The sequence below is a fragment of the Eleutherodactylus coqui genome, chromosome 13 (genome assembly GCF_035609145.1).
Source record: "Eleutherodactylus coqui strain aEleCoq1 chromosome 13, aEleCoq1.hap1, whole genome shotgun sequence".
Lineage (NCBI taxonomy): Eukaryota > Metazoa > Chordata > Amphibia > Anura > Eleutherodactylidae > Eleutherodactylus > Eleutherodactylus coqui.
In genome coordinates this window covers 15,311,656-15,335,649 of record NC_089849.1, presented here as the reverse complement: position 1 = coordinate 15,335,649, position 23,994 = coordinate 15,311,656, and the positions used below count along the sequence as shown (strand labels likewise).

The 23,994-nt window shown below is 46.9% G+C and overlaps 1 protein-coding gene across 1 annotated transcript in view; it reads left to right on the top strand.

The window, feature by feature from the left end:
* The window catches only part of LAMA5 (laminin subunit alpha 5), a 146,020-nt gene that overhangs the window by 81,615 nt on the left and 40,411 nt on the right, over window positions 1–23,994 (top strand). Inside the window, exons 20-44 of the mRNA XM_066586920.1 lie at window positions 800–905; window positions 3,161–3,260; window positions 5,355–5,511; window positions 6,726–6,864; window positions 7,422–7,564; window positions 7,645–7,751; window positions 10,062–10,215; window positions 10,297–10,457; window positions 10,535–10,643; window positions 10,733–10,830; window positions 10,913–11,069; window positions 13,083–13,209; window positions 13,320–13,459; window positions 13,541–13,656; window positions 15,865–16,073; window positions 18,630–18,834; window positions 19,825–19,969; window positions 21,421–21,561; window positions 21,645–21,803; window positions 22,163–22,267; window positions 22,359–22,442; window positions 22,562–22,792; window positions 23,341–23,451; window positions 23,535–23,662; window positions 23,751–23,831. Of these exons, the coding sequence (XP_066443017.1) occupies window positions 800–905; window positions 3,161–3,260; window positions 5,355–5,511; window positions 6,726–6,864; window positions 7,422–7,564; window positions 7,645–7,751; window positions 10,062–10,215; window positions 10,297–10,457; window positions 10,535–10,643; window positions 10,733–10,830; window positions 10,913–11,069; window positions 13,083–13,209; window positions 13,320–13,459; window positions 13,541–13,656; window positions 15,865–16,073; window positions 18,630–18,834; window positions 19,825–19,969; window positions 21,421–21,561; window positions 21,645–21,803; window positions 22,163–22,267; window positions 22,359–22,442; window positions 22,562–22,792; window positions 23,341–23,451; window positions 23,535–23,662; window positions 23,751–23,831 (3,413 nt within the window). The remainder of the gene's footprint in view (window positions 1–799; window positions 906–3,160; window positions 3,261–5,354; window positions 5,512–6,725; window positions 6,865–7,421; window positions 7,565–7,644; window positions 7,752–10,061; window positions 10,216–10,296; window positions 10,458–10,534; window positions 10,644–10,732; window positions 10,831–10,912; window positions 11,070–13,082; window positions 13,210–13,319; window positions 13,460–13,540; window positions 13,657–15,864; window positions 16,074–18,629; window positions 18,835–19,824; window positions 19,970–21,420; window positions 21,562–21,644; window positions 21,804–22,162; window positions 22,268–22,358; window positions 22,443–22,561; window positions 22,793–23,340; window positions 23,452–23,534; window positions 23,663–23,750; window positions 23,832–23,994) is intronic.

The following is a 23,994-nucleotide window of genomic DNA, read 5'->3' as shown; positions in this document are numbered from 1 at the left end:
GCCTCCGAGAGCCTCTTATAGGCCAAAGGGGGAAACCACTTTTGTGGTCTCAGGTGACAAGACCATCCGTCTTATCACCACAACTCATTTTCAGATCTGCCTGAGATGGAACCGCAGGACGGGTTTTACAGCAAAATTACAACTTCTTCTCGGGGTGGGATGTTTTTGACAGAGTTTATATAGTGCGGTAGGAGGGTTGGGCTGATATCACACAAGAAGAAGAGATATTTATTGTTGCATCTTGGTCCTAGATTCTTTCATTGACAGTATGACCAGTGGATGAGGATCCTTATTCATCGATGCGTGTGGCGAGGGGATTATCAGGGGGTGAGGGTCATGACCGGACTGTGTACCATAGAGACGCAGAGGTTATCTGAGGTGACGGATGAACCATGGAGCGTGTGTGTAATTTCAGATAGATGTAACTGCTGGGCGGACGCGGCGAGGGGGAAGCGATCATGTCGATTTTCCCATATCAGTTACATTGATGGCTGTCGAGAGTGATGGATTGTGTCTTGCATCCAGTTGCTTTGGTTTTAAAGTGACAGTAGCAGTAAAAAAAATGCTATTCACCCTTTGTTCTGGGGGTCCCGGCATCTCACCGTCTCATAGAACGAAGTGCGACAATAGGTGCCGGTTCTGCTATACTAATTTGCTGGTCTCTTCATTCTCAGGATCGGGCATGCATTGTCACTGTGTTGCCCTTTCAGTGGGTAGGAGCTGGCATTGGTTATCCATGGACAGGGATCCGGTCATCGATTTGTGTAACACTTCAATGCTTTGATTTCTTGTCTACTAGGCCACCGGCCAGTGTTTCTGCAAACCCAACATATGCAGCGGATCCTGCAGCAAGTGCAAAGATGGATTCTACAACCTGCAGCCGGACAGCTACTTTGGGTGCCAGGGTAGGCTCCTCTCCTCAGGAGTAGCGTTTCTTCATCATTACCCACCAGCAGTTTTGACGACCTCTGTTCATTCTACAGTAAAAATACGTTACAGTTTTGGATGAACACGGCTTGTCCAACTTCAAACAGCTGTAGCTCTGGTCTATCAGGGCTACCAGTATGCTTTTGGTGTCATTTTAACCCCTTCTTGCCCCAGGATGTATATGCACAATCCTGGCTGGGAAGCAGCTGTCGCGAATGGACGTATACTTACATTCCATGTATGGTGCGGTCTTAAAAGCTGAGCCCTTGTGATCCACAGTGGGGGCCGGCTGTGACTTGACAGTGAGAACATCCGATACCTGCTGTTAACCCCTTACATGCCACGATCAATGCGATCATGGCATGTAATCAACGCAATCATAGCATGTAAAGGGTTCACAGAGAGCGAGCACTTCCCCTCTGACGTCATCAGCCTTCTGCCATGTAATAGCATAGGGTCGATGAGTAAATAAAGTCTTATCATTGCAATCACAGCATTGTAGGTTCAAGGGCATTACGGGAATTTAAGAAGTAAAATAGTTAAAAATAAAACAAAAGTAAAAAAAAAAAACTAAAAAAATTATTTTCTGTGCACTTTCCCCTCTTTGTTTAAAAGAGTTTTTTAATTAAAATCCCACGTGTTGTATCGTCGCACCCATAAACGAGCCATACGATAAACTGAACACACTTTTCATCCAGCACCTGAAACTTTAAAAAAAAAAACGAGTCAGAATGCTTTTTTTGTTCATTTTACCCTCCTAAAAACAGAATAAAGAGGGACAGAGAGGATCTGTGGTTCTCCTGCTTATCTCCCTGTCCCAGTGGAGGGCAGCATGGAGTTTTGTTTATGTAAGCACCCTCTTATCCATCAGAGAGCATATTTGCTCTCTGATTGTTACATATAGGGGCGATGTCTTTTTTTTTATCCCAGAACAGCAGTGAGAAGCCTCATCTAAGCGCTCCTCCATGCTGTTTAACCCCGCAGATGCTGACTGTGACCTCTAAACGCTTTTACGGGAAAATATTTTTTTTTCCCCTTACACAATTCTTTAAATATTGAAAAAATTAAAAAAAGAAACTAGAAAAAAAAAATGGTTTCACCACATCCGTAACATCCCATGCAATAAAATATTATTTAACACGGAACGGGGTAAATTCCATAAAAAAATGTCAAAACAGCCGTTTTCTGATCACCGCGCTTCCCCAAAACAGGAATGACACAGCTCTGTCGACTGAAAAATAAAAATGCTGTGGTCCTGAATAGAGATGAGCGAACATACTCGGTTCGGGTGTTTTTGCACTCGAGCACCGCTTTTTCCGAGTAACTGACTACTCGGACGAAAAGATTCGGGGGGCGGCGCGGGGGGGGGGGGGTAGCAGTGGGGAACAGGGGGCAGCTCTCCCCCCCCCACTCCCCTCTGCAACCCCCCGCTCACTCCCGGCGCCCCCCGAATCGTTTTGTCCGCGCTTCCCCAAAACAGGAATGACACAGCTCTGTCGACTGAAAAATAAAAATGCTGTGGTCCTGAATAGAGATGAGCGAGCGTAGTCGGTTCGGGTGTTTTTGCACTCGAGCACCGCTTTTTCCGAGTAACTGACTACTCGGACGAAAAGATTCAGGGGGCGCCGTGGTGGAGCGGGGGGGGTAGCAGTGGGGAACAGGGGGCAGCTCTCTCCCCCCCCCCCCCGACTCCCCTCTGCAACCCCCCCCACACTCCCGGCGCCCCCCCGAATCGTTTTGTCCGAGTAGTCAGTTACTCGGAAAAAGTGGTGCTCGAGTGCAAAAACACCCGAACCGAGTACGCTCGCTCATCTCTAGTCCTGAAACATGGAGTAATCAGTAGATAGTCCTTTCTCCTCCCATGATGCCTGAGATTCATATTCTGGGAGGAGCTTGTCATGTTCTTAGCACCTCCCCCTGCAACAAACTACCAAAAGGGTGGAGGTGGGGAAGTGACAACTACTTTGAGCATATTTCAGCCTCACAGAAGTAGTCGGCACATTACCAGCCCACTTCTTTTGTCCTCTTCTGACTTTTTGAGTCTCTGCGGTCTCCTGTCTGCTCTCCCCGGGGTGATGAATTCCCCTCTAATTGGATATGTGGAAATTCCTCTTTAATTCCTTGTTAGGAGAGCGGATGCCTCCCCCCGCATTCCCCAGCTAAGACCCCTATAAATATCCTCCTAGGACCTGCGCTTGGCAGAATGAACTAACCAGGTGTTTACCCCCTGCAGGATGCCAGTGTGACATCGGAGGCTCTGTCGGTTTGGCATGCAACGCGAAGACTGGCGAATGCCAATGCCGTGAGAATGTACAAGGTCCCAAGTGCAACCAGTGAGTGCGGGAGGCCGGAAGCATTCGGACACCATATGAATGTATTTTCTATACCGTACGCGGAGGTTAGGTCCTGTCACTCGCACCGCGCCAGCTGCCGCCTCTAATTGAATTACAGTGAAATCGACCTCTGTTTGTGCAGTATACAGGGAGCGGTAGCCATGGCAGGTCGCTACTGGGGGAAAACATTGGGCCTGCTGCGTGAAAACCTAGTAGAAACCAAATGTATTGATAATGTTATTGTTTTTAAAGATTTCTGCTTGCTGTCAGGGAATGGAAACATTTCCATTGTGCATGATAACTACAATATATCACATTATTGTTCTAAGTCTCTGGAAGTAAGATTGTTTCCATTCACTGATGGCAAGCAGAGTTCTTGAAAATGGGATGACTTATAAACATAGAAGGCTTCAAATAAAAACTAGCAACCATAAAATAAACAATAAAATAGCAACCAATCACAGCGCAGATTTCTTTTCTGAAACTGCTAAGGTAAAATGAAAGCTGAGCTGTGATTGGTTGCGAGGGGCAACAAAGACGTTTTCTCTTTAAGGATGCGTTCACATGGAGGAAATCATGTTGCAAAGTTTACATCTGAGTCCGCGCAGATTTAGTCCTGTCAACGGGCAAATTCTGCGTACAGAATCCTGACGCGGACAATCGCTTTTGCACAAGTTTCCGTGTCGGGAAGCGACTTGGCCATTCTTTTTTGATTTGGAAACATGATTTACCTTGCTGGAATTTTGCACCTGCATTTGCCCATTTACTACTCCGCTGGCGGACCCGCGCCAAAAACGCAGATTTTGACGCTATTTTTTGAGGCAGAATTCAGTATATTCGCTTGGCAGAATTCACTGCGGAAAGGTCCCAGGCGAACGCCACCGCTAAAGCTGCATCTTTTTGACATGGATTTTTATGTGGATCTGCATGCAGAATGGCCCCAATCCACGTGCGGAGATTCAAAGCAGAGACTGAAAAGTAATGACACTTCTTTGATGACGAAACTCGCAGAAACTAGATTTCCCACATCGAAATTTTGCGCATTGATGGTAAATTCCACATGTGGATACAAAAACGACACAGATTTTAGAAGCGGAATCCATATGGAGTTTTTCCATCTCTGCCGTGTGTGGCATTCGCTGTGGGTGCGTCACATGTTGTGGATTTTGGCGTGGATCTACTCCAAAAACTGAGTTAAAGTCTGCACTATTTGGTGCGGGATTTAACAAGGTTTTTGATGTGGATCCGCCCGGATTTTACAATTGAAAGGGTGAATTGTGCAGCCGCGCCATTCTCCTCACCACGGGTGAAAATTTTGATGCGGTTTTGGTGCTCAATTCGACACAAATTTTCCTCTGTGGACAATCTGCACCAGTTCTGCTCCCTGTGAACGTACCCCCAGGTGAACATGTGCAGAGACGCCGCAGAACGGCCGCTGTGGGAAATTCTGCGGCATTTCCGCAATAAAACCCACGCCAAAGTCCGCAACAAAGGCGTGGATCTTGACCAGGAATCAGCTGCTGATTTTAGTGGCTACATCGCTCGCTCTCACCGCAGAGTACATGGCGCCGAGCCGCTGGGCAGGTAATTCCACTCTCGCATCACCTGACGAGCGGCTCGGCACTTACTAGCGACTGCTGGGGGGCCGGTACCGGAGTGCACTGACAGCACCGTGTATTCCGATATGAGGGGGAGCGATGTAGCTACTAATGTGCTACTAATGCCAACGACGGATACGCAGCTGATTCGTGGTCAGCATCCCCGGTATGATGCAGGACGGTACGACAGACCCATAATTACATCCACGGCTGGTTACGCACCCGGGCTGGGCTTAGACACATTAGATCAGTAGGTGGTCTTAGGGGAAGGGCATTGGCTATAGGGTAATATTGGTAATTAGGTGATCTCCATGCTATGGGAAGGGCAGGAGAATATCGGGCGTCTGACCAGGGGGCAACTGCAGAGGGCGCTGGAGGTAAGACTCACAGGACCCAAGGGGAGTATAATTGAGGATGGACACATTTTGGGGTCTACTATATTGTAATCCCGTTATTAGCAGCCGTTCGATAATTCCTGCCTGCTTTTGTTCCTCAGACCAGACGGAGGTTACTACTTTCCGGACCTGCATCACCTGAGATTTGAAGTGGAGGACGGGCGAACAACCGATGGAAGACCAGTCCGCTTCGGATACAACCCCTTGGAGTTTGAAAACTTCAGCTGGAGAGGATATGCTCAAATGTCTCCATACCAGGTAACCGCTAGATCACGGCTGTAGTAAGTATATGCAGTATTGATATGACCTCACTGTTCTACTGGTTGTAATTGGAAAAAGTCAGCAAGCTTGTCATCAGACACATCCCCACCAGCAGAATAGTGAGGGCAGCTCTGGGGTATAATACAGGATGGAACTCAGGATCAGTACAGGATAAGTAATGTATGTACAAAGTAACTCCACCAGCAGAATAGTGAGTGCAGCTCTGGAGTATAATACAGGATGTAACTCAGGATCACTACAGGATAAGTAATGTATGTACACAGTGACTCCACCAGCAGAATAGTGAGTGCAGCTCTGGAGTATATAATACAGGATAAGTAATGTATGTACACAGTGACTCCACCATCAGAATAGTGAGTGCAGCTCTGGAGTATAATACAGGATAAAACTCAGCAGCAGTACAGGATAAGTAATGTATGTACACAGTGACTCCGCCAGCAGAATAGTGAGTGCAGCTCTGGGGTATAATACAGAATGTAACTCAGGATCAGTACAGGATAAGTAATGTATGTACACGGTGACTCCACCAGCAGAATAGTGAGTACAGCTCTGGAGTATAATACAGAATGTAACTCAGGATCAGTACAGGATAAGTAACATATGTACACAGTGACTCCACCAGCAGAATAGTGAGTGCAGCTCTGGAGTATAATACAGGATGTAACTCAGGGTCAGTACAGGATAACTAATGTATGTACAAAGTAACTCCACCAGCAGAATAGTGAGTGCAGCTCTGGAGTATAATACAGGATGTACCTCAGGATCAGTACAGGATAAGTAATGTATGTACACAGTGACTCCACCAGCAGAATAGTGAGTGCAGCTCTGGAGTATAATGCGAGATGTAACTCAGGATCAGTACAGGATAAGTAATGTATGTACACGGTGACTCCACCAGCAGAATAGTGAGTGCAGCTCTGGAGTATAGTACCGGATGTAACTCAGGATCAGTACAGGATAAGTAATGTATGTACACAGTGACTCCAGCAGCAGAATAGTGAGTGCAGCTCTGGAGTATAATACAGGATATATCTCAGGATCAGTACAGGATAAGTAATGTATGTACACAGTGACTCCACCAGCAGAATAGTGAGTGCAGCTCTGGGGTATAATACAGGATGTAACTCAGGATCAGTATAAGTCTGTATATAGCTTTCTGCTAATTATATTACATTTCCTTTTATTCACAGCCAAAGGTCATACTGACCATCAATGTGACTTCCCCTGACCTCTTCCGTGTCGTGTTCAGATATGTGAACCGCGGTGTAGACAGCGTTTACGGAAAAGTGTCACTCATTGAAGAGAAGAAGTTCAACGCTTGTGCCAATTGTAAGTATCTCCCGGCCAGCGACAAGTGGAACATTCCGCAGGGCAGACACTCAGGCTCTGTTAGCTGTAGAATGTCTCATTAGGCAAGGCGAGGGGGTGGGAGTGCGGACACAGGATCGGCCTCGCATTCTATTCACAAATGTGACGGAAATGAATCCGCTCTCATCTCCGATGGGATATATTTGTTTTGGAACGTGATTACATGGCTCATCTGTCTCAGAGCTTTGCCGGGAGGGACAAGAACATTAGTAAACTCTTCTGATCATAAGACAACTGTGAAAACTCATTACTTGTGATAAACCTAAAACATTCTGGACAATTACATATCGGGAAATTGCTTGAGTAACAATTCACTAATATCCGTCTGATTTTGGGATCCATCCCTTTACATGCAGGAACCTTTTACGTAAAAGTAGGCCGGCACCGCAGTCCTACATGGCGGTGTAAAAGAAAATCTGTTGCCCTCAGCAACCAATCACAGCGCAGATTTCACTTCTTAGACTGAAACCATGTGGCTCCTGGATCATGAGATTACTCTGCCCGTCCTTCCCTTCTAGGTTCTGAACAGATCAAGCAGATTGTCTTTCCACCAAGCAAGGAGCCTTCCTTTGTCACCGTCCCCCATGGAAGTTTTGGCGAACCCTTTGTCCTGAACCCCAACACATGGTCAGTGGTGATTGAAGCGGAGGACGTGCTTCTGGTAAGACCCCTGCCTCCTTACATGTCGGTGTTCTTCCTTGGGCTGAGTCTTTGCTCTTCATGTAGTTTCTTCCTCCTTAGGATTACCTGGTTCTGCTCCCCAGTGCCTACTACGAGGCTCCCATCCTCCAGGTGAAAGTGACGGAGGCCTGCACCTACTCGCCCTCCCCGGAGCAGAGCAATCAGAAGTAAGATAAAGATACGCTGTATGATATGGCCAGCAGGACACCGTTCACACCGTGTAATGTCAGCACGGGTTCTGTGCCCAGATCCTCTGCGAAATCCGTACCTGTTGAATGCTATGGAAATCCACACTGGCAATGTAACATGCACTCTTGGGCATCATGTCCACGGGTGGATTGGATTCCACGGGCAGGAGCCTGCAGCAGAATCCCACCCTGCCCGCGGGAAGAGGGCATTAGTTACCCGTCTGGATCCTCTGCGTGGCTGTCTGGGTCTTCCATCTTTTCCACTGCGGATGTTGGCGGGCGCACCGCCGCACATGCGTAGTTGTGTTTTTTTGTTTTTTTTTAAATCTCCTGCTTTCCCACGGGACACGCGGCCCGTCTGCAGTGACAGTTGTGGGTGTTCTGCGGATCGGACGGCTTCCATTGACTTCAATAGAAGCCGTCCGTGTGGGACCCGCAGCAAAATGGAGCATGCTGGGATTTGTTTTCCGGACCAAAAGGTTCGCAAGTCAAATCCGCATGCTTAAATTCAGCTGCGGGCGCCCATGATTGTCTATAGGCCGTTTGAGCTACGGATCATTCATGCGGGGCAACCGCAATTCAATTCTGCCTGTGGACATTGGGCCTATGGCTGTTTGCATGCTTAGTGTGTGTGTGAGTTGCATCTCGAATCAGACAGCATACGAAGACTTGTCCATGTGCTGCCCGATTTACGCAGACAAAAGGCATTGACATGTATCAGCATGTCTTGTTTCTCGCCCTTGATACAGACAGGAATAGGACATGTTTTGGGGTGCATTAAAAGAGGTATAGGGGCGAGGGACGAGAACATTATCCTTCCATTATATAAGGCACTTGTCAGGCCTCACATGGAATACTGCGCACAGTTCTGGACACCGGCGCTCAGGAAAGATGTTACAGTGCTGGAGGGGGTTCAAAGAAGAGCGACTAAGCTAGTACATGGAATGACGGGCCTGGAATACCCAGAGAGGGTATCCAAATTGGGATTATTTACCCTGGAAAAAAGACAGCTAAGGGGTGATCAAATAACTGTGTATAAATACATGAGGGGACGATACAAGGATCTCTCCCATGATCTGTTTACAGCCAGGACTGCAACGGCAACAAGAGGGCATCCGCTACGTCTAGAAGAAAGCAGGTTTAATCACCAACACAGAAAAGGGTTCTTTACTGTAAGAGCAGTGAGACTGTGGAACTCTCTACCTGAGGACGGGGTGATGGCAAAATACATAGAGGAGTTTAAGAGGGGACTAGATAGGGGAATGCTTATCTTGCAAAAAAGAAGGCTGAGAGGAGACTTAATAGCGGTCTACAAATATCTGAAGGGCTGTAACAGTGCAGGGGGATCAGCCCTATTCTCATCTGCACAAGGAAAGACTAGAAGCAATGGGATGAAACTGAAAGGGGAGGAGACACAGATTAGATATTAGACAGTGAGGGCCATCAATGAGTGGAACAGGTTACCACGGGAGGTGGGGAGTTCTCCTTCAATGGAAGTGCTCAAACAAAGGCTGGACAGATATCTTTCTGGGATGATTTAGTGAATCCTGCACTGAGCAGGGGGTCGGACCCGATGACCCTGGAGGTCCCTTCCAACTCTACCATTCTAGGATTTTTTTAGAGCGCTATGACATTACAGGATATAGACATTAAATAACTAGACGAGTTGATGACCTGAATTAACACGGACAGCACACAGACCGAAATATGCTAATATGCCGGAGGCCTTAGGCTACCTACACATATAGTGGATTTTGGTGCGGATCATCATTCAAATCCACACCAAAATTCATGTCAAAATCTGCATCATGGGTCAATTTGTTTTTTACAGCATGTGAATGAAATTACAAGACATCTCATCTACACTACTGTTACTGCAGATTATCCACAGCCAATCCCACTGCATAAAATCCACAGCATCTCAGCTACGTGTGAACATGCCGTAGGAGAATGTCCATATGACATCAGTCTCTACAGGGGAAAATCCACAGCGAATGTGCTGAAAATCTGCTGGGGATTTAGTTGAGGAAATTCTGTAAAACTGCCCCAAATTTTGCCTCGTTCATTGCAAATTCATGGTGAAATCCGCTACATAAATGTGAAATCTATTACTGCATGTCAATTTCCATGCGGAATTCGTGCACAATTTTTCCATAGTGTGGGAAAAAAGTTTATTTAGCTGTCGTTCACTTCGGAGCTGCTGACAGTTTTCATCACAGACGATTCATGCTGGCCCCACTTCATCTGGATATACCCTTATAATGCATGTACATCCATTATCTATTCCAGTTGCCTCCTGTACAAACATCTCTCCCTGGATGGATTTCCATCATCAGAAGGCATTGAAGGGGTTTGTCGCATGGATAACAGCCTTCCACGGCCCTGTCAAACCGAGCAGATCACTCCTCGACATCCACCACTGATTGGTTGCTACGGAAGTGATGTAAGTATGGTGCCCACTCTTCTTACTTGGTGGTTGACCCATGTGGACATTGGCCTTTGTCATCTGCATATTGTCTTCTAGATTGAGGTCCTTTTCCACCTGCCAGTCCCCCACCCGGGTCGTTACGCTGTGGTTGTTGAATATGCCAATGAGGAGGACCTTCAGACCACCCATGTAGCAGTGAGCTCTCCCAAGACGCCTCCTCAGCAGGGAACCCTCACCTTCTACCCTTGCAAGTTCAGGTCAGTCTACATTTAAGACATTCAGTTACATTCTGGTAATGGCTGAAGACTTGACTCGGACCACACATGTATTACAGTTTCCTGTGCCGTGGGGTGGCCTTGGATGCCCAGCAAAAGGTGGCCTTTTTTGATCTCACCACTGAAGTCACCATTCGATTCTCAGCAGACAGGACACAACTGCACTTGGTGAGTCTTGATAAAGAGGACCCTTTCTCCATCTTGTCCCCAAGTAATGACTACACTAAACCCATGGTTTATGCTGATTCTTGATCTAGGGCAAGATCTTCTTGGTCCCTGCTGATCAGTACACCATGGAGTACGTTGAGCCAAGAGTTCATTGCATTGCTGTTCATGGATCCTTCAACCCTAGCAGGTACCGTCTGTTGGTCATATCTTGAGGGCCAAGTTCATGCCTTATCCTTCTCTGCTTTCTCATCTTCTATCTCTGTCCACAGCGGTTCTTGCACCCCATCAAGATTCCATAAACCTTCTCAGTCGGTGGTGTTGACTGAGGGGACGTCTAGAACGGATGCCAACAATGGCCAAAAGGTGCCACCATTGCCTCCAACAGCTGTGGATGCCACTAAGTTGATCCGGTTGCAGACTCCAGAGGTGTGTTTTTTTTCATGTAGACATATAATTTTTACTTTAGTCTGAGGCCTGTATGATATGAAAACGTTCAGATTCGTGTTTAGTAAAATATGAATTTGTCTCATGTCATTGTAAGGGGGTAGCGATGAGAGTGTTCCCTCGCTCAGATCAGTGTCTATGACAGCTGCTGAGTTTAGCTCCACCCCCATGCAGGGACTCCTGTTAAAGCGAAGGAGTCCTAGGTTGTACAGTGCTGCGCTGCTGTGTAGAGGAGAATCCTCTTTGCCAGCCATGGTCACTTCCGGGGAGGTTAAAGAGAGACATACTGAAGAGTCTGTTCGAGCCCCACTCCCCTGCCCATGAGTAGATGATGGAAACGGGGTATGACAGGCACAGGAGGCAGCATTTTGCTGAGGGTGCTGGAGGGGGTTCCACTCCCTTGGTGACATGGGTTGCTCGGTGGCACTGAAGATTCAGCTCCCAGTTAGGGAAGTGAATACAGGTCCAGGCTCTGCCTATAGCCCTGAAGGTTTGAAGCGGACATTAAAAAAAAATAAAAATCGCAGTTGCGTTACTGGACAGATCAGTGACGCAACTATACAGAGATGGAGTAAATCTCAGCAGTGCATCAGCAGTTGCAGGAAAAGCCTGCTGCTAAAGTGGTGGAAGCCATTGCCTGCCAGAGCAGCGCTGTCCCCCAGGCTGAGGGAGTAACGCAAGCGTGATACCGTAAGGGCCCTGAATACTAGGGGCCCAAGTTGAGCTGCCAGCAAGAGGGTCCTGATGATCTGGTGGCTGAAAATGACAAGTTGTGTGGAAGGAGAGAAAGTCTCCTTTCTTGCAGGGGGCTCAGTCCCTGAAGATGCTGACAACACCATCGATCTGAATATAGACAGACATATGTAGACTGGAGGAGTATCTGCCCAAGGGACTGCCATCAAGCGGGGATTTACTGAGTTAGTGAGTGGCGCTGTGTGTAGTACAGTTAGTGAGCAATGTGACAAAGTGATGCTGTGTACCTAAGAGATATACAGAGATTGTACCGAGAAGGACAAGGCACTTCGGGGTCGGAGCACTAACCGCAGATTATACTGGGGATGTACTCTGGCACTTATGGCACATTAGACCATGATGTTGCCATGCCACAGACTTTCCAGATTATAGTACGGCGTAGGACTGTGAGTATGGAGTACTACAATGAAGAGTGAGTTGAAGTGCCTTGTTGCCCTGATGAGAGTGAAGATGTACCCTGCACCCCTGGTGCATTGGATCCACATGTTGCGGAGCTTTGAGAGTCTAGTATGGAGATCGCTATGTGAATATTCGTAAGTATGAATTACCGATTAAAAATATGTCACATTTAAAATACAAATACCGTCCCATGGAGGGAACATTTAATTGTAGTTAAGTAAAGTTTGTATTTGAAAAATGTATGCCGTCTAAGTCTGTCACTGCTGCACCATACACACCGACACCACATGGTGGGGAACAGTGACTACGTGTAACAGGATTTAGGAACGTCTGGTATAGCTTGAAGCGGCTTTGCCCGATGTGGAATTTGTCCCTCTAGGGTTCAGGATGTATGTGATGGCGACCCATATAACATGTTTAACCAAATCATAATGCACCTCTCCAACCTTGGTGAGCCCTGTCTGCCCAGTGCTATGCCCGCCCTGGTTCATCTGAAGCATCACATGCTGTGCACACTGACGCGCCAAAAGTCCTGGGATTGCAGTGCTTAAATGTATAATGAAGTGGCGTTACCTTGGGGAACGGCTCGGGAACACCCACTCCTGTATAAGTTTTAAGGTCTTATCTTGTGAGGTTGACCCCAGTTGTCAACAAGGTACTGTGCAGGTTCTGCATGATATTATTTCTGTCCCATGACTTTTGGCACATCAGTGTATACTACTGCTTTCCTCTAATATGGCCGGAGAACATTAGTGTCCCCTTGAGCACCAGGGCCCATCAAGGACAATATGGTAAGGTTTATACATCTATTATGATGCATGATCTTTGTATTGCATTCTCCAGACGGAGGTGACCTATAATGGCCACATTCAGACACCTGGCCGTTACGCCTTCATTATCCACTACTATCAGCCCTCACAACCCTCATTTACCATCGAGGTCCAAGTCCATGGTGGACGCGTATGGCGAGGTGAGGATGCTAGGTGCCTGCAGTAGCAATGCACTGTATTATATCCTTGTGGGGGTCATGTATATAACATACAGCAGTAAAGCCCCCTCCTCCCTCTTTTCCTCTCCTAGGTTCGGCTAACGCCACGTTCTGCCCCCATGGTTTTGGCTGCCGCAGCCTGGTTCTTTCTGAGGACCAGGCCATACTAGATGTGACCGATAATGACCTGTCAGTGACCGTCCGAGTCCCCGATGGCAAGATCATCTGGCTGGTAGGCGATGGGAGGTTTCTTGCACTATCTGGTCAGTTCTCCAGCTTCACACATGGGTTGATCTGTGACGTGTTTTGGTAGGAGTACATCCTGGTTATTCCGGAGGACAGTTACAGCTCCAGCTACCTGGTGGAGGAACCGCTGGACAAGTCCTACTATTTTATCAGTCAGTGCGGAGCCAACAGCTTCCAGAGCAAGTAAGTCTCCTTATTTGTGGTGGGCCCCAGTGCTGAGATCCAGGGGCGTAACTAAAAAATTTAGGGCCCTATGGCAAAGTTTTCAATGCCCTCTATATGCACACACACATATATATATACATATACACACATATATACATACACACACATATATACATACACACACATATATACATACACACAAGCTCAGGAACATTTACTAGTTCCATGTAAAAGTTAAAGTAAGGACACACTTGTCTGCGGAGACTTGTAGAAAGAATAATATAACTAGGCCACCGAGTCAGCTCTTAGCCGCAGAGATTTAGAAATAACTTAACAAACAGATCAGCACTGATATGTTAATATGTTTTATTAGTCACTAATCGTTCAAACCCTAGACCAGACCCCAAAATCTATTCATCAGATCACTAAATTCAGGGGAACTCAGACCAGACCACTAGATTCATCAGATTAAAGACCAGACCCCAAAATCCATTCAGGTCCCAAACCAGACCTCTACATTCATTAGATCCCAGACCCACTAAGTTCACTAGACCCCAGACCACATACCTTAATTCATGGGAATCCAGACCACACCCCTACATTCAGGGAACCTAGACCACACCCCTAAATTCATTGGAACCCAGATCCCTAAATTCATTAGACCCTGAACTAGACCCCTACATTTATCAGACCCCCTATAGTCATTAGATCCCAGACCATAGCCTTAAATTCATGGGAACCCATAGCAGACCAGTAGATTCATCAGACCCTAGACCAGACCCCTAAATTCATAAGACCCTAGAGCAGACCTCTAAATTCATGAAACTGCAGACCAGACCCCTAAATTCATCATATCCCGGACCCCAAAACCCATTCATGTGCCAGACTAGACCCCTAAATTTATCAGACTGCAAAACAGACCCTTAAATTCATCAGACCCCTAAATTCATCAGACTCTAGATCCCACTAAATACATAAGACTTCTGGCCCGTAAAATTTATCAGACCTCTAAATTCATTAGACCCTAAATTTCAAAATTCATTGGACACCGGACCCAGCAATTAATCAGACTACAAAAAAGACATCTAAATTAATTAGACTCCTAAATTCATCAGACCCCAGACCAGACCCCTAAAATACATTAGACCCCAGACCTGACCCTAAAACCCAGACAGGTTCCAGACCCCTATATTCATGGGAACCCAGATCAGACCCCTGAATTCATAAGACCATAGACCAGTACTCTACATTCATGACACTTCAGACTAGACCTCCAAATTCTTCAAACCCTAGAGTAGACCCTTAAATTCATCAGACCTCAGACTAGACCCCTAAATTCATGGGAACCCAGACCACTAGATTCATCAGACCCCAGACCAGACACCAAAATCAATTCAGGCCCCTGACAACACCCCTAAATTCATGGTAACCCAGACCCCTACATTCGTAAGACAATAGACCAGACCTCTAAATTCATCAGACTCCAGATTGGATCCCTAAATTCATCAGACTTCAGATCCCTCTAAATACCTTAGACTTCTGACCCAGACTACTAGATTCATCAAACCCCAGACCAGACCCCCAAACCAATTCAGGTCCTACACGAGACCCCTAAAATTCATCACACCCTAGACAAACCTCTAAATTAATCAGACTCCAGATCCCTCTAAATACATGAGACTTCTGACCCCTAAATTCATCAGACTGCAAACTCCAAAATTCATTGGATACAAGACCCAGGAATTCACCAGACTGCAGACAAGACCAGTAAATTAATCAGACCCCAATATGCTGACTGTCTCGGGTCTTTCAATCCACTTCATTTCATGAAGCCCTTGAAATTGACCAACATGAGGACGTTGTACATAGTATCTCTTATACCGCGGGCCCCGTGGCTGCTTCGGCAGTTGTTTGGCCACTGTATGACCTTTTTGCCATGCGGGTCCATTGAGTAATGTAATCAGTGGATGTACAGGTAACCTATTGGTCTGGAGCTTGTGGCTCTCTGCTGGTACGGGACCATCACTCCCAGCATGCTCTGACAGTGGCATGCTGGGAATTGTAATCCCTCAAAAAATTGGAGACTACTGATGAAATCTATGAAGGCCAACCTTTACGGCAATCTCTACGTTAGCTAATGGAGGGCAGGGGTCGCCATTTATATAGTAAGATATTTGTAAAGTGCCGCTTATCTTTTTCCTCGCTGATCTCTGTGTTTTCCTCCAGCCCGGCCAACTCTAAGTTCTGCAGAGACGCTGCCATCTCTCTGTCCCTCTTCTACAACAATGGAGCACAGTCCTGCAATTGTCACGAGGCCGGCTCTCTGAGCACAACGTGTGAGCCGCAGGGGGGCCAGTGCTCCTGCAAGCCCAATGTGATTGGGAGAGACTGTTCCCGCTGTGCCACAGGCTTCTGGGGCTTCCCTGACTGCAGACGTAAGTTCCTGATTCCTCCAAGAGCCATGATGGTACAGACTCGCGGGGTCCCTTATATCTGCTGATACCGCTGAGCGCTACGGTACTTGGCGTCAGCTAAGATGGGGCCATGGCAGTAATATACACAATAAGACCCCAAATCTTGAGGGAAACTGTTTTACCTTCCTGATGAATGTTTGGCCTCATTCACATGGTGAGAAACCCGCATTAAAATATCTGTGTGAGGGATCTGACCGCTTACCGCAGATTTCTGATGCGGATCTGCATTTAGATTTGCCCAAATTGAATGGATTCTGCATCGATGATGAGCCTGATAATATTTTTGTCACCATGACGCGGATATCAAATGAACTGCAGTGCAGATTGTACTTAATGGGATAATAAAGAGGTGCGGATTCTGCAAAAATACACTGCAGGACTCGGGTATTGCAGTTCAGTCAGATGGAGAGACAGATCTATCTTCCCAGTCTTACAGAAGTAAAGCTTAATCATTGTATAGTGTGGCGGTCCGCAGTTGTGTCATAGATTTTGGGATTCAGTTACTGGTATTTTTCAGTCCCGGGTTATTACAGATGATCCCCCTGATGTGACCCCTCAGAACTCACATTTAATGACTCTCAGATACAGAAATCTGATAACAATTGAAGCAGAAACGCAAAAAGTTTAATTTTCCCAAACCGTCTACCATAAGACTAATGAAGAAACAGAACTGCTCTCCAATGAATTCCAACAGACAGTGGGATAGATTTATATAAAACCAGCAGATACGCGTTTCGGGGTCGGCCCCTTCATCAGTCAGACTAGGTAAGGCGGGAATACCCAAAGGCGCTGGTGGTACCTGCTGGAGTTGCGAGGTTATCCAGCGAGCACCAGAAGAAGTTGTATCCAGTCTGTTATTAGCGTACAGTATAGTCTTCTAACACCGTCTGGTGAGGCTCCGCCCAGCGGGTGCGTGATTCATAAGCGGTACTCCGATTTTAAGGGAAAGTTTGCATCTGTAAGTAAAAATCATCCGTCCGTCCACCAGTATGCGTGGAAACAGCGGAGTGTCCGTGTAAGGTTCACACGAAGTCCTCAGAAATCCACCATGGAGAACGGGACGTCCCGCCGCCGACTGTGTGGAAGATTCTGCGCAAATGTTTGCAATGTTATTTCTACCAACTGCAATTGTTTCCGGCCCTGAAACCAGATGACAAACCGCGGCAACATTCTTTCTGCAAGAGTCTGCGAACTGTAATGGAAAGCGATGGTTTCATGGAGCCTTTAGCATTTAGTGATGAAGCCGACGTCCACCTTCCAGGCAACAATCGTAATGTCAGAATGTGGGGGAGGGGAACCCCCCGGTCTACGTGGAGCGTCCGGGCGACTCCGCCGCATTGAATGTGTTCTGTGCTATAACCTGCAGGAAGGTGTGCGGCCCCTTCTTACTCCATGAGGAAAAAATCCGGCAGATCTCGTACCTGGACGCTACAGATATCACGCCTGCCGCAGCCGGGACGGGAAATCCCACCAGGATCCCCCACCACCCCATTGTCACAATGACGTCAGAAGTGAGTGGCGACCACCAAACAGATGGATCGACCGTGCCGGTGGTGACGATAGTAAACTTCTTCCTCAGGCTCCACGTTCCCCGGATCTTACACCTTGTGATTAGAGTCTACATCCCCCCGTACCGCCCACCATGATCTGCGGCATCCCAGAAGTCATTGCATCAGTTAGTCAGGATCTGCTACAACATGTACGGCAGGAACTACACTACAGGCTCCATGTGTGTCCGGTGACAAAGGGGTCACACTGATCACCTATGATGGGCAAAACATTCTTGATGTTGTGCAACAAAACTTTTTGAGTTTCTGTTTCCATTGATATCAAACTTCTGTATCTGAGTCATTAAATGGAGTTCCGGGGGGTCACAGCGGGGGGATCATCTGTAAATGGGAACATTCTAGTTTTTATCCTAAAGCTAAAAACACGTGCAGACTTAAAACTTCTCACAGCTGATGGTTTGTTACAGTTGTATCTGGTCTAGATAATGCTTCTTGTGGTAAATATATCAGTAGCGCAAGTCTTTCTCTTGGTCTGATGTATCAGTGGTAGAAAATGTCTTAGTCTGGAGTCCAGGCATTTTTGGTTAAATTCACACAGATGCATGCAATTTTGGTTCATGAAAAAAGCATCATTCTCACTGTGTGTGTATATATAATATATATATAGTGTGTGTTTTTGGTGCTTATGTGCATTTTTTTAATGTTCTTTTTGCATCCATGCTCACTGGATTTTTCACATGTGCAAAAAAAAAGGAAGACACCTATTTAATTCTATGGGTCTGCATGCAGTCAGTAAAAAATACGGCCTGAATACGGAAAGACAATACGCCCATTTGATTGGGCCCTATGATATGTTCACAAGTCACAGATTTTTTGTGGATTTTTCACAGCAAAACCAGAAAAACTTTCCATTATACTTTAGCTATATACAACTGGAAGGTCCCTACTCTGTTAGTACAAGGTGTCTCCTGATTGGCACCCGCTAACGATATATCCATCTTCTCCTTAGCCTGTGACTGCGGGTCGCGCCTGTGTGATGAAGTGACTGGACAGTGCATATGTCCCCCTCACACAGTGAAACCAGAATGCACAGTGTGCCAGCCCCAAACATTCGGCTGTCACCCCCTGGTGGGCTGCGAGGAGTGTGACTGCTCTGAGACCGGACTGCAGAACATCACCCAGCCGGGATGTGATATCCAGACTGGACAGTGCACGTAAGTGATGCCACCATGCCATAGAGACATCCAGAATGGAAGGATCTGTGCTTGTCGTTCTTTAGTCATGTTTTTTTTTTAGTGTATACAGTTTCTATGCAGACTTATGTGTCTCCATGGTTACAGACTACAAACTAACCTTCTGTGTAGTCATGTGTTAATCTCCTTCTGCCCTGATGTTACCGCCTGGAGTTTAACAAGAAGAGGGCACCGGTGTGAGTAACACATGACTGCTGTGTCAGAATATACAAAGGGTTTTGTTTATACTCTGTTACTATGGAGACACATAAGCCGGGATAAGAGCTGCATACACACAGCGGTAGGATTATAGTTAATGAAGACTTTTCAAAGTGGCTTCAATTTTTACTGTAGTTGCACTAGAATAGTAGAAACAGGGTAACAAAAGTATATACACCCTTTAATATGTCTACCATGTAATGACCCAATTGTCACTGTGATCATGTCACAGATCTGGTTTCTGTATTCCTGGCCACAACTTATATTATAGTCATTCCTCATCGCGGCAGAACTCCAGCGGAACAACATTTTACAGGTTCAAGGGGTGGAAGATACAAAAAAACATGGCTGCTTCCAGAAACAGTGCCACACCTGTCCACAGGCTTTGTGTGGTATTGCAGCCTGAATACAGCTCCTTTACATTTACATAATAGTTACATATATTTGCATATTTAATACTAATTTTAAGTTGTTTCAGATGTTATTTAGTCGCATCCAAAGCTGCATTCACAATTCTACTGGTTTTACTCAATTTCGGGTGTATCTAAACTTCACTGTCAGACACGTGACATGATGACCGGGCATTGTCTGCCCATTGAGTTGTCATAATGCTCGGCTCATGTCCCTGAGAAAGGTCCAAAGTTTGATCTTTAGCTTTGGTAGTGAACAGAGGAGTAAGCATCCTGTGACCAGATAGAGGTTCGTATGCAGCAGTTCCATCTTGACATTAATGCAACCAATTTGCTCTTCTAGGTGTAAACCAAACATCATGGGACGCCGATGTGAAAAATGCGCACCTGGTTATTATGGTTACCCCAACTGTAGACCCTGCGAATGCAACCGGGCGGGCACTGAGCAAACTATATGTGATCCTGTTACGGGGCAGTGTCTCTGCAAGGTAGGGGTTTAAACTGCACTAATCATCCAACGTGCTTGGTGAAAAATGGAGAACTTACTGAGAGTCCATTCCAGTGCCATGGGGTAGTGGGCATTGTGTGTCCTCCGTGGTGCTGGAGTGGGAGGTATGGTGACATCTAGCTATGTTTGCCAGCACTTGGGGGGACACATCTACAGCTAAGGCCAAAAGTTTCAGAGAAAATACTGAACAGGGATTGGACTGTAGAGGGCTGAAGTAACGTTATTTTCTCTGATGAAGCCCCATCAGACTGCTTGGGACATCTGGAAGAATGATTGTCCGGAGAAGATAAGGTGAGCACTATCATGAGGCCTGTGTTATGTCAACAGTAAAGCATTCTAAGACTGTTCATGTGTGGGGTCACTTTTCAAGCAAGGGAGTGGACTGACTCAAAGCCGAAGACCACCCCCGTGAATAAGGAATGGTATCTAACCATCCTTCAAGAGCAACGTCTCCCAGCTAGGAGCAACTTCTCCCAACCATCACTGAGCAACTTCTCCCAACCATCCAGGAGCAACTTCTCCCAACCGTCCAGGAGCAACTTCTCCCAACCGTCCAGGAGCAACTTGTCCCAACTGTCCAGGAGCAACTTGTCCCAACTGTCCAGGAGCAACTTGTCCCAACCGTCCAGGAGCAACTTGTCCCAACCGTCCAGGAGCAACTTGTCCCAACCGTCCAGGAGCAACTTGTCCCAACCGTCCAGGAGCAACTTGTCCCAACCGTCCAGGAGCAACTTGTCCCAACCGTCCAGGAGCAACTTGTCCCAACCGTCCAGGAGCAACTTGTCCCAACCGTCCAGGAGCAACTTCACCCAACCGTCCAGGAGCAACTTCACCCAACCGTCCAGGAGCAACTTGTTCCAACCGTCCAGGAGCAACTTGTCCCAACCGTCCAGGAGCAATGTGGTGATGAACAATGCTTTCTCCTGCATGATGGAACACCATGTCACAAGGCAAAAGTCATAACTAAGTGGCTCGGTGAAGAAAACACTGAAGTTTTGAGTCTGTGGCCAGGAGACTCCCTAGATCTCAATACTATTGAGAACTTGTGGTCAGTCCTCAAAAAGGAGATGGAGAAACAAAAACACAGAAATTGTGATAAACTCCAAGCACTGATTGGGCAAAAATGGGTTGTCATCAGTCAGGATTTGGCTCAGAAGCAGATATCCAACCTGCCAAGACGAATTGCAGAAAATGAAGGATCAACACTGTACATATTGCCTAAACTTGATGCTATTGTTAATGAAACTTATGAAATGCTTATAATTGTACTTCAGTAACCATAGAAACATCTGACTAAGAGATTGAAAAACACAAAAGCAGTGAAATTTGTCAAAACCAAAATTTGTGTCAGTCTCAAAACTTTTGGCCGCGACTGTAGAGGCTCAGAGTGTCATAGTTACTCGTACTGAAGTCAATATGGTTTATATGCAGGAAAACGTTGAAGGCCGTAACTGTGACCAGTGCCGCCTTGGCACTTTCTTCCTGGATGCCAACAATCCCAAAGGCTGTACCCGTTGCTTCTGTTTTGGAGCCACTGACCGCTGCCACACTGGATCCAAGTATCGAACTCAGGTGAGGACTATCCGTCCTGCACTAATGTACCCGCTCACCTCTGCTTCTCCACACAGTTTCACTTCATTCTTCATCTCTTTCAGTTCAATGACATGAGAGGATGGGTTCTGGTCGGAGGAGATCGCCAGGAGGTGGAGATTACACATCTTGCTGAAGGCCTCATCGAGGCTGATCTGAGGGACGTCCCTGACGTCTACCAGGAGTTCTACTGGCACGCCCCGCGCAGCTACCTTGGAGACCGGGTGAGTTTAGGCCTACTAGTGCTTTAAGTTCATGATGTATTATGTATGTCTTTGGCAGTGAAAGGGTTAAACACTTGCCGCGGCTAGAATATAAGGTTTTCAACTTAGGTCTAGGTACCATATTAAAGCTATAATAATGGTCCGGAGTTCATTCCATAACTTCACCTCTCTCTGCCTTTGTGATGTGGATGATATCTGTGATGATATCCACAGGACGATCTCGCTCATACACCATGAGATCGCGGACCGGCGCATGCGCAGATGTAGGAGCCAAATATGCCCACAAAAGGGCCAGATAATCATAAGGTTCTCAGAACCGCTGATAGATTCCCTTTACGCATTTGCTTCTGCAACCACAGGTTTCTTCTTACGGTGGGTACCTGACTTACGAGCTGAATTCTGAAGCCATCAGAGGAGACCAGATCTACATTCCCGTGGAGCGGCGGCCAGACATCATACTGAAGGTACGGGATCGAGGGCAACGTGTTTTGGGATTTTTGCTTTCTTAGATCTTGGAGTGAAGTATAATGAGATGTTTCTTGTCCATCTCCACAGGGGAACCAGATGAGCATTGCCTTCCTGGAGCCAAGATATCCTCTACCTGGAGACATTCACCGGGGCCGGGTCCAGCTTATAGAGGTACATCGGCAAAAACTGGTGTAATCAGTGGGTAAAGGGCCAAATACTGACCTCTGGGGACTGGCCAGGCTGAAGGGGGATCTGTAGCCATAATTGTCCTTTGTTCCATTGCTTTGCAGAGCAACTTCATTCACATTGGCACCAATTATCCCGTCTCCCGTGAGGACATCATGATGGTTTTGGCAAATTTGGAAGGTCTGCAGATTCGAGCTCTAAATTCCCAGTCTTCTTCCATGGTGTCTCTGCGCCAGGTTATTCTGGAGATCGGCCAAGGGACAGGAGTTGGAGTGAGAGCAAGCAACGTGGAGCTGTGTATGTGCCCTGCCAATTACCGGGGCGACTCCTGCCAGGTATCTAAAGTCTTCTCAATGTTTCTAAGCCCCCATTCTCAAGAACATTCTGCACTAGTGCCCCTATAATAGAGCCATCCTATGATAGTGACCCTACAATAGAGCCACCCAACGACAGTGCAGCTATAACACAGCCATCCTATGACAGCGCCCCCTATAACAGAGCCATCTTACAGCAATGTCCGCTATAAAAGAGACATCCTATGACAATTTCCCTATAAAAGATCAGCATTGCCCCTCTAACTGAGCTTTACTACAACTGTGGCAATATAACAGAGCCAACCTACAGCAATCCCCCTCTAAAACACATACTACAGTGTGCCCCTATAGTAGATCCAGCCTGCAGTAGTAGAAGAGGGGGGGATCTGTGACAGACGCATGTCCCTTGGACACCACACATGCCTCTCCAGACTTGTGGTGGGTGCATGTATCACATGTTGGGTACTATGCGTTAGATAATGGGGGGTTACATCTATGTTATATATACATCCATGCTGGATCTGCCCGGTCACCCATCCTCCATTAAGGTCTGATTTCTCGTCTGACAGGAATGCGCTCCTGGTTTCTACCGAGACAAGGGTCTCTTCTTAGGCAAGTGCGTGCCCTGTAACTGCGGCGGGCACTCTGACCAGTGCTTACCAGGGACTGGCACCTGCGTGGTGAGTTTTTCTTTTCTGTGTTTCCCAGTAAGTCCCACAACGACCCTCTTTATGCCACTAACCCCCAACCCCATCGTCTGCAGAAGTGCCAACACAACACGGAGGGCGACCAGTGCGAGCGCTGTAAGGAAGGCTTTGTGCCCAATGGAACAGTAGATGGAGTGTTACACTGTGTCGCCTGCCCTTGCCCGCTCTCGGTGCCCTCCAACAAGTAAGTTCTATTTGGTAATAGAGTTTTATAGCGCCGCTTCTCAGGGGTCACATCACTTTAACCTGTGAACTTTATGTGGCTTCCACAGTTTTGCCATTGGATGCGCGCAGAGGGGTTCATCTACTCAATGTCTCTGTAAGCCGGGCTACGCTGGGGCAAAATGTGAGCGGTAAGTGTAGAACCGACTGGGGTATGCTGTGCGGACAGTAGCTTTCATATTTAAAAGGGTTCTCATCTGATAGGTCATAGCCGCCATATTGGCTGCTCTTCCAACGACTCGCAATGGTTGTGTGTTTTTGCTATTTTTGTGTGAAGCCCCAATCGTAAAGGGT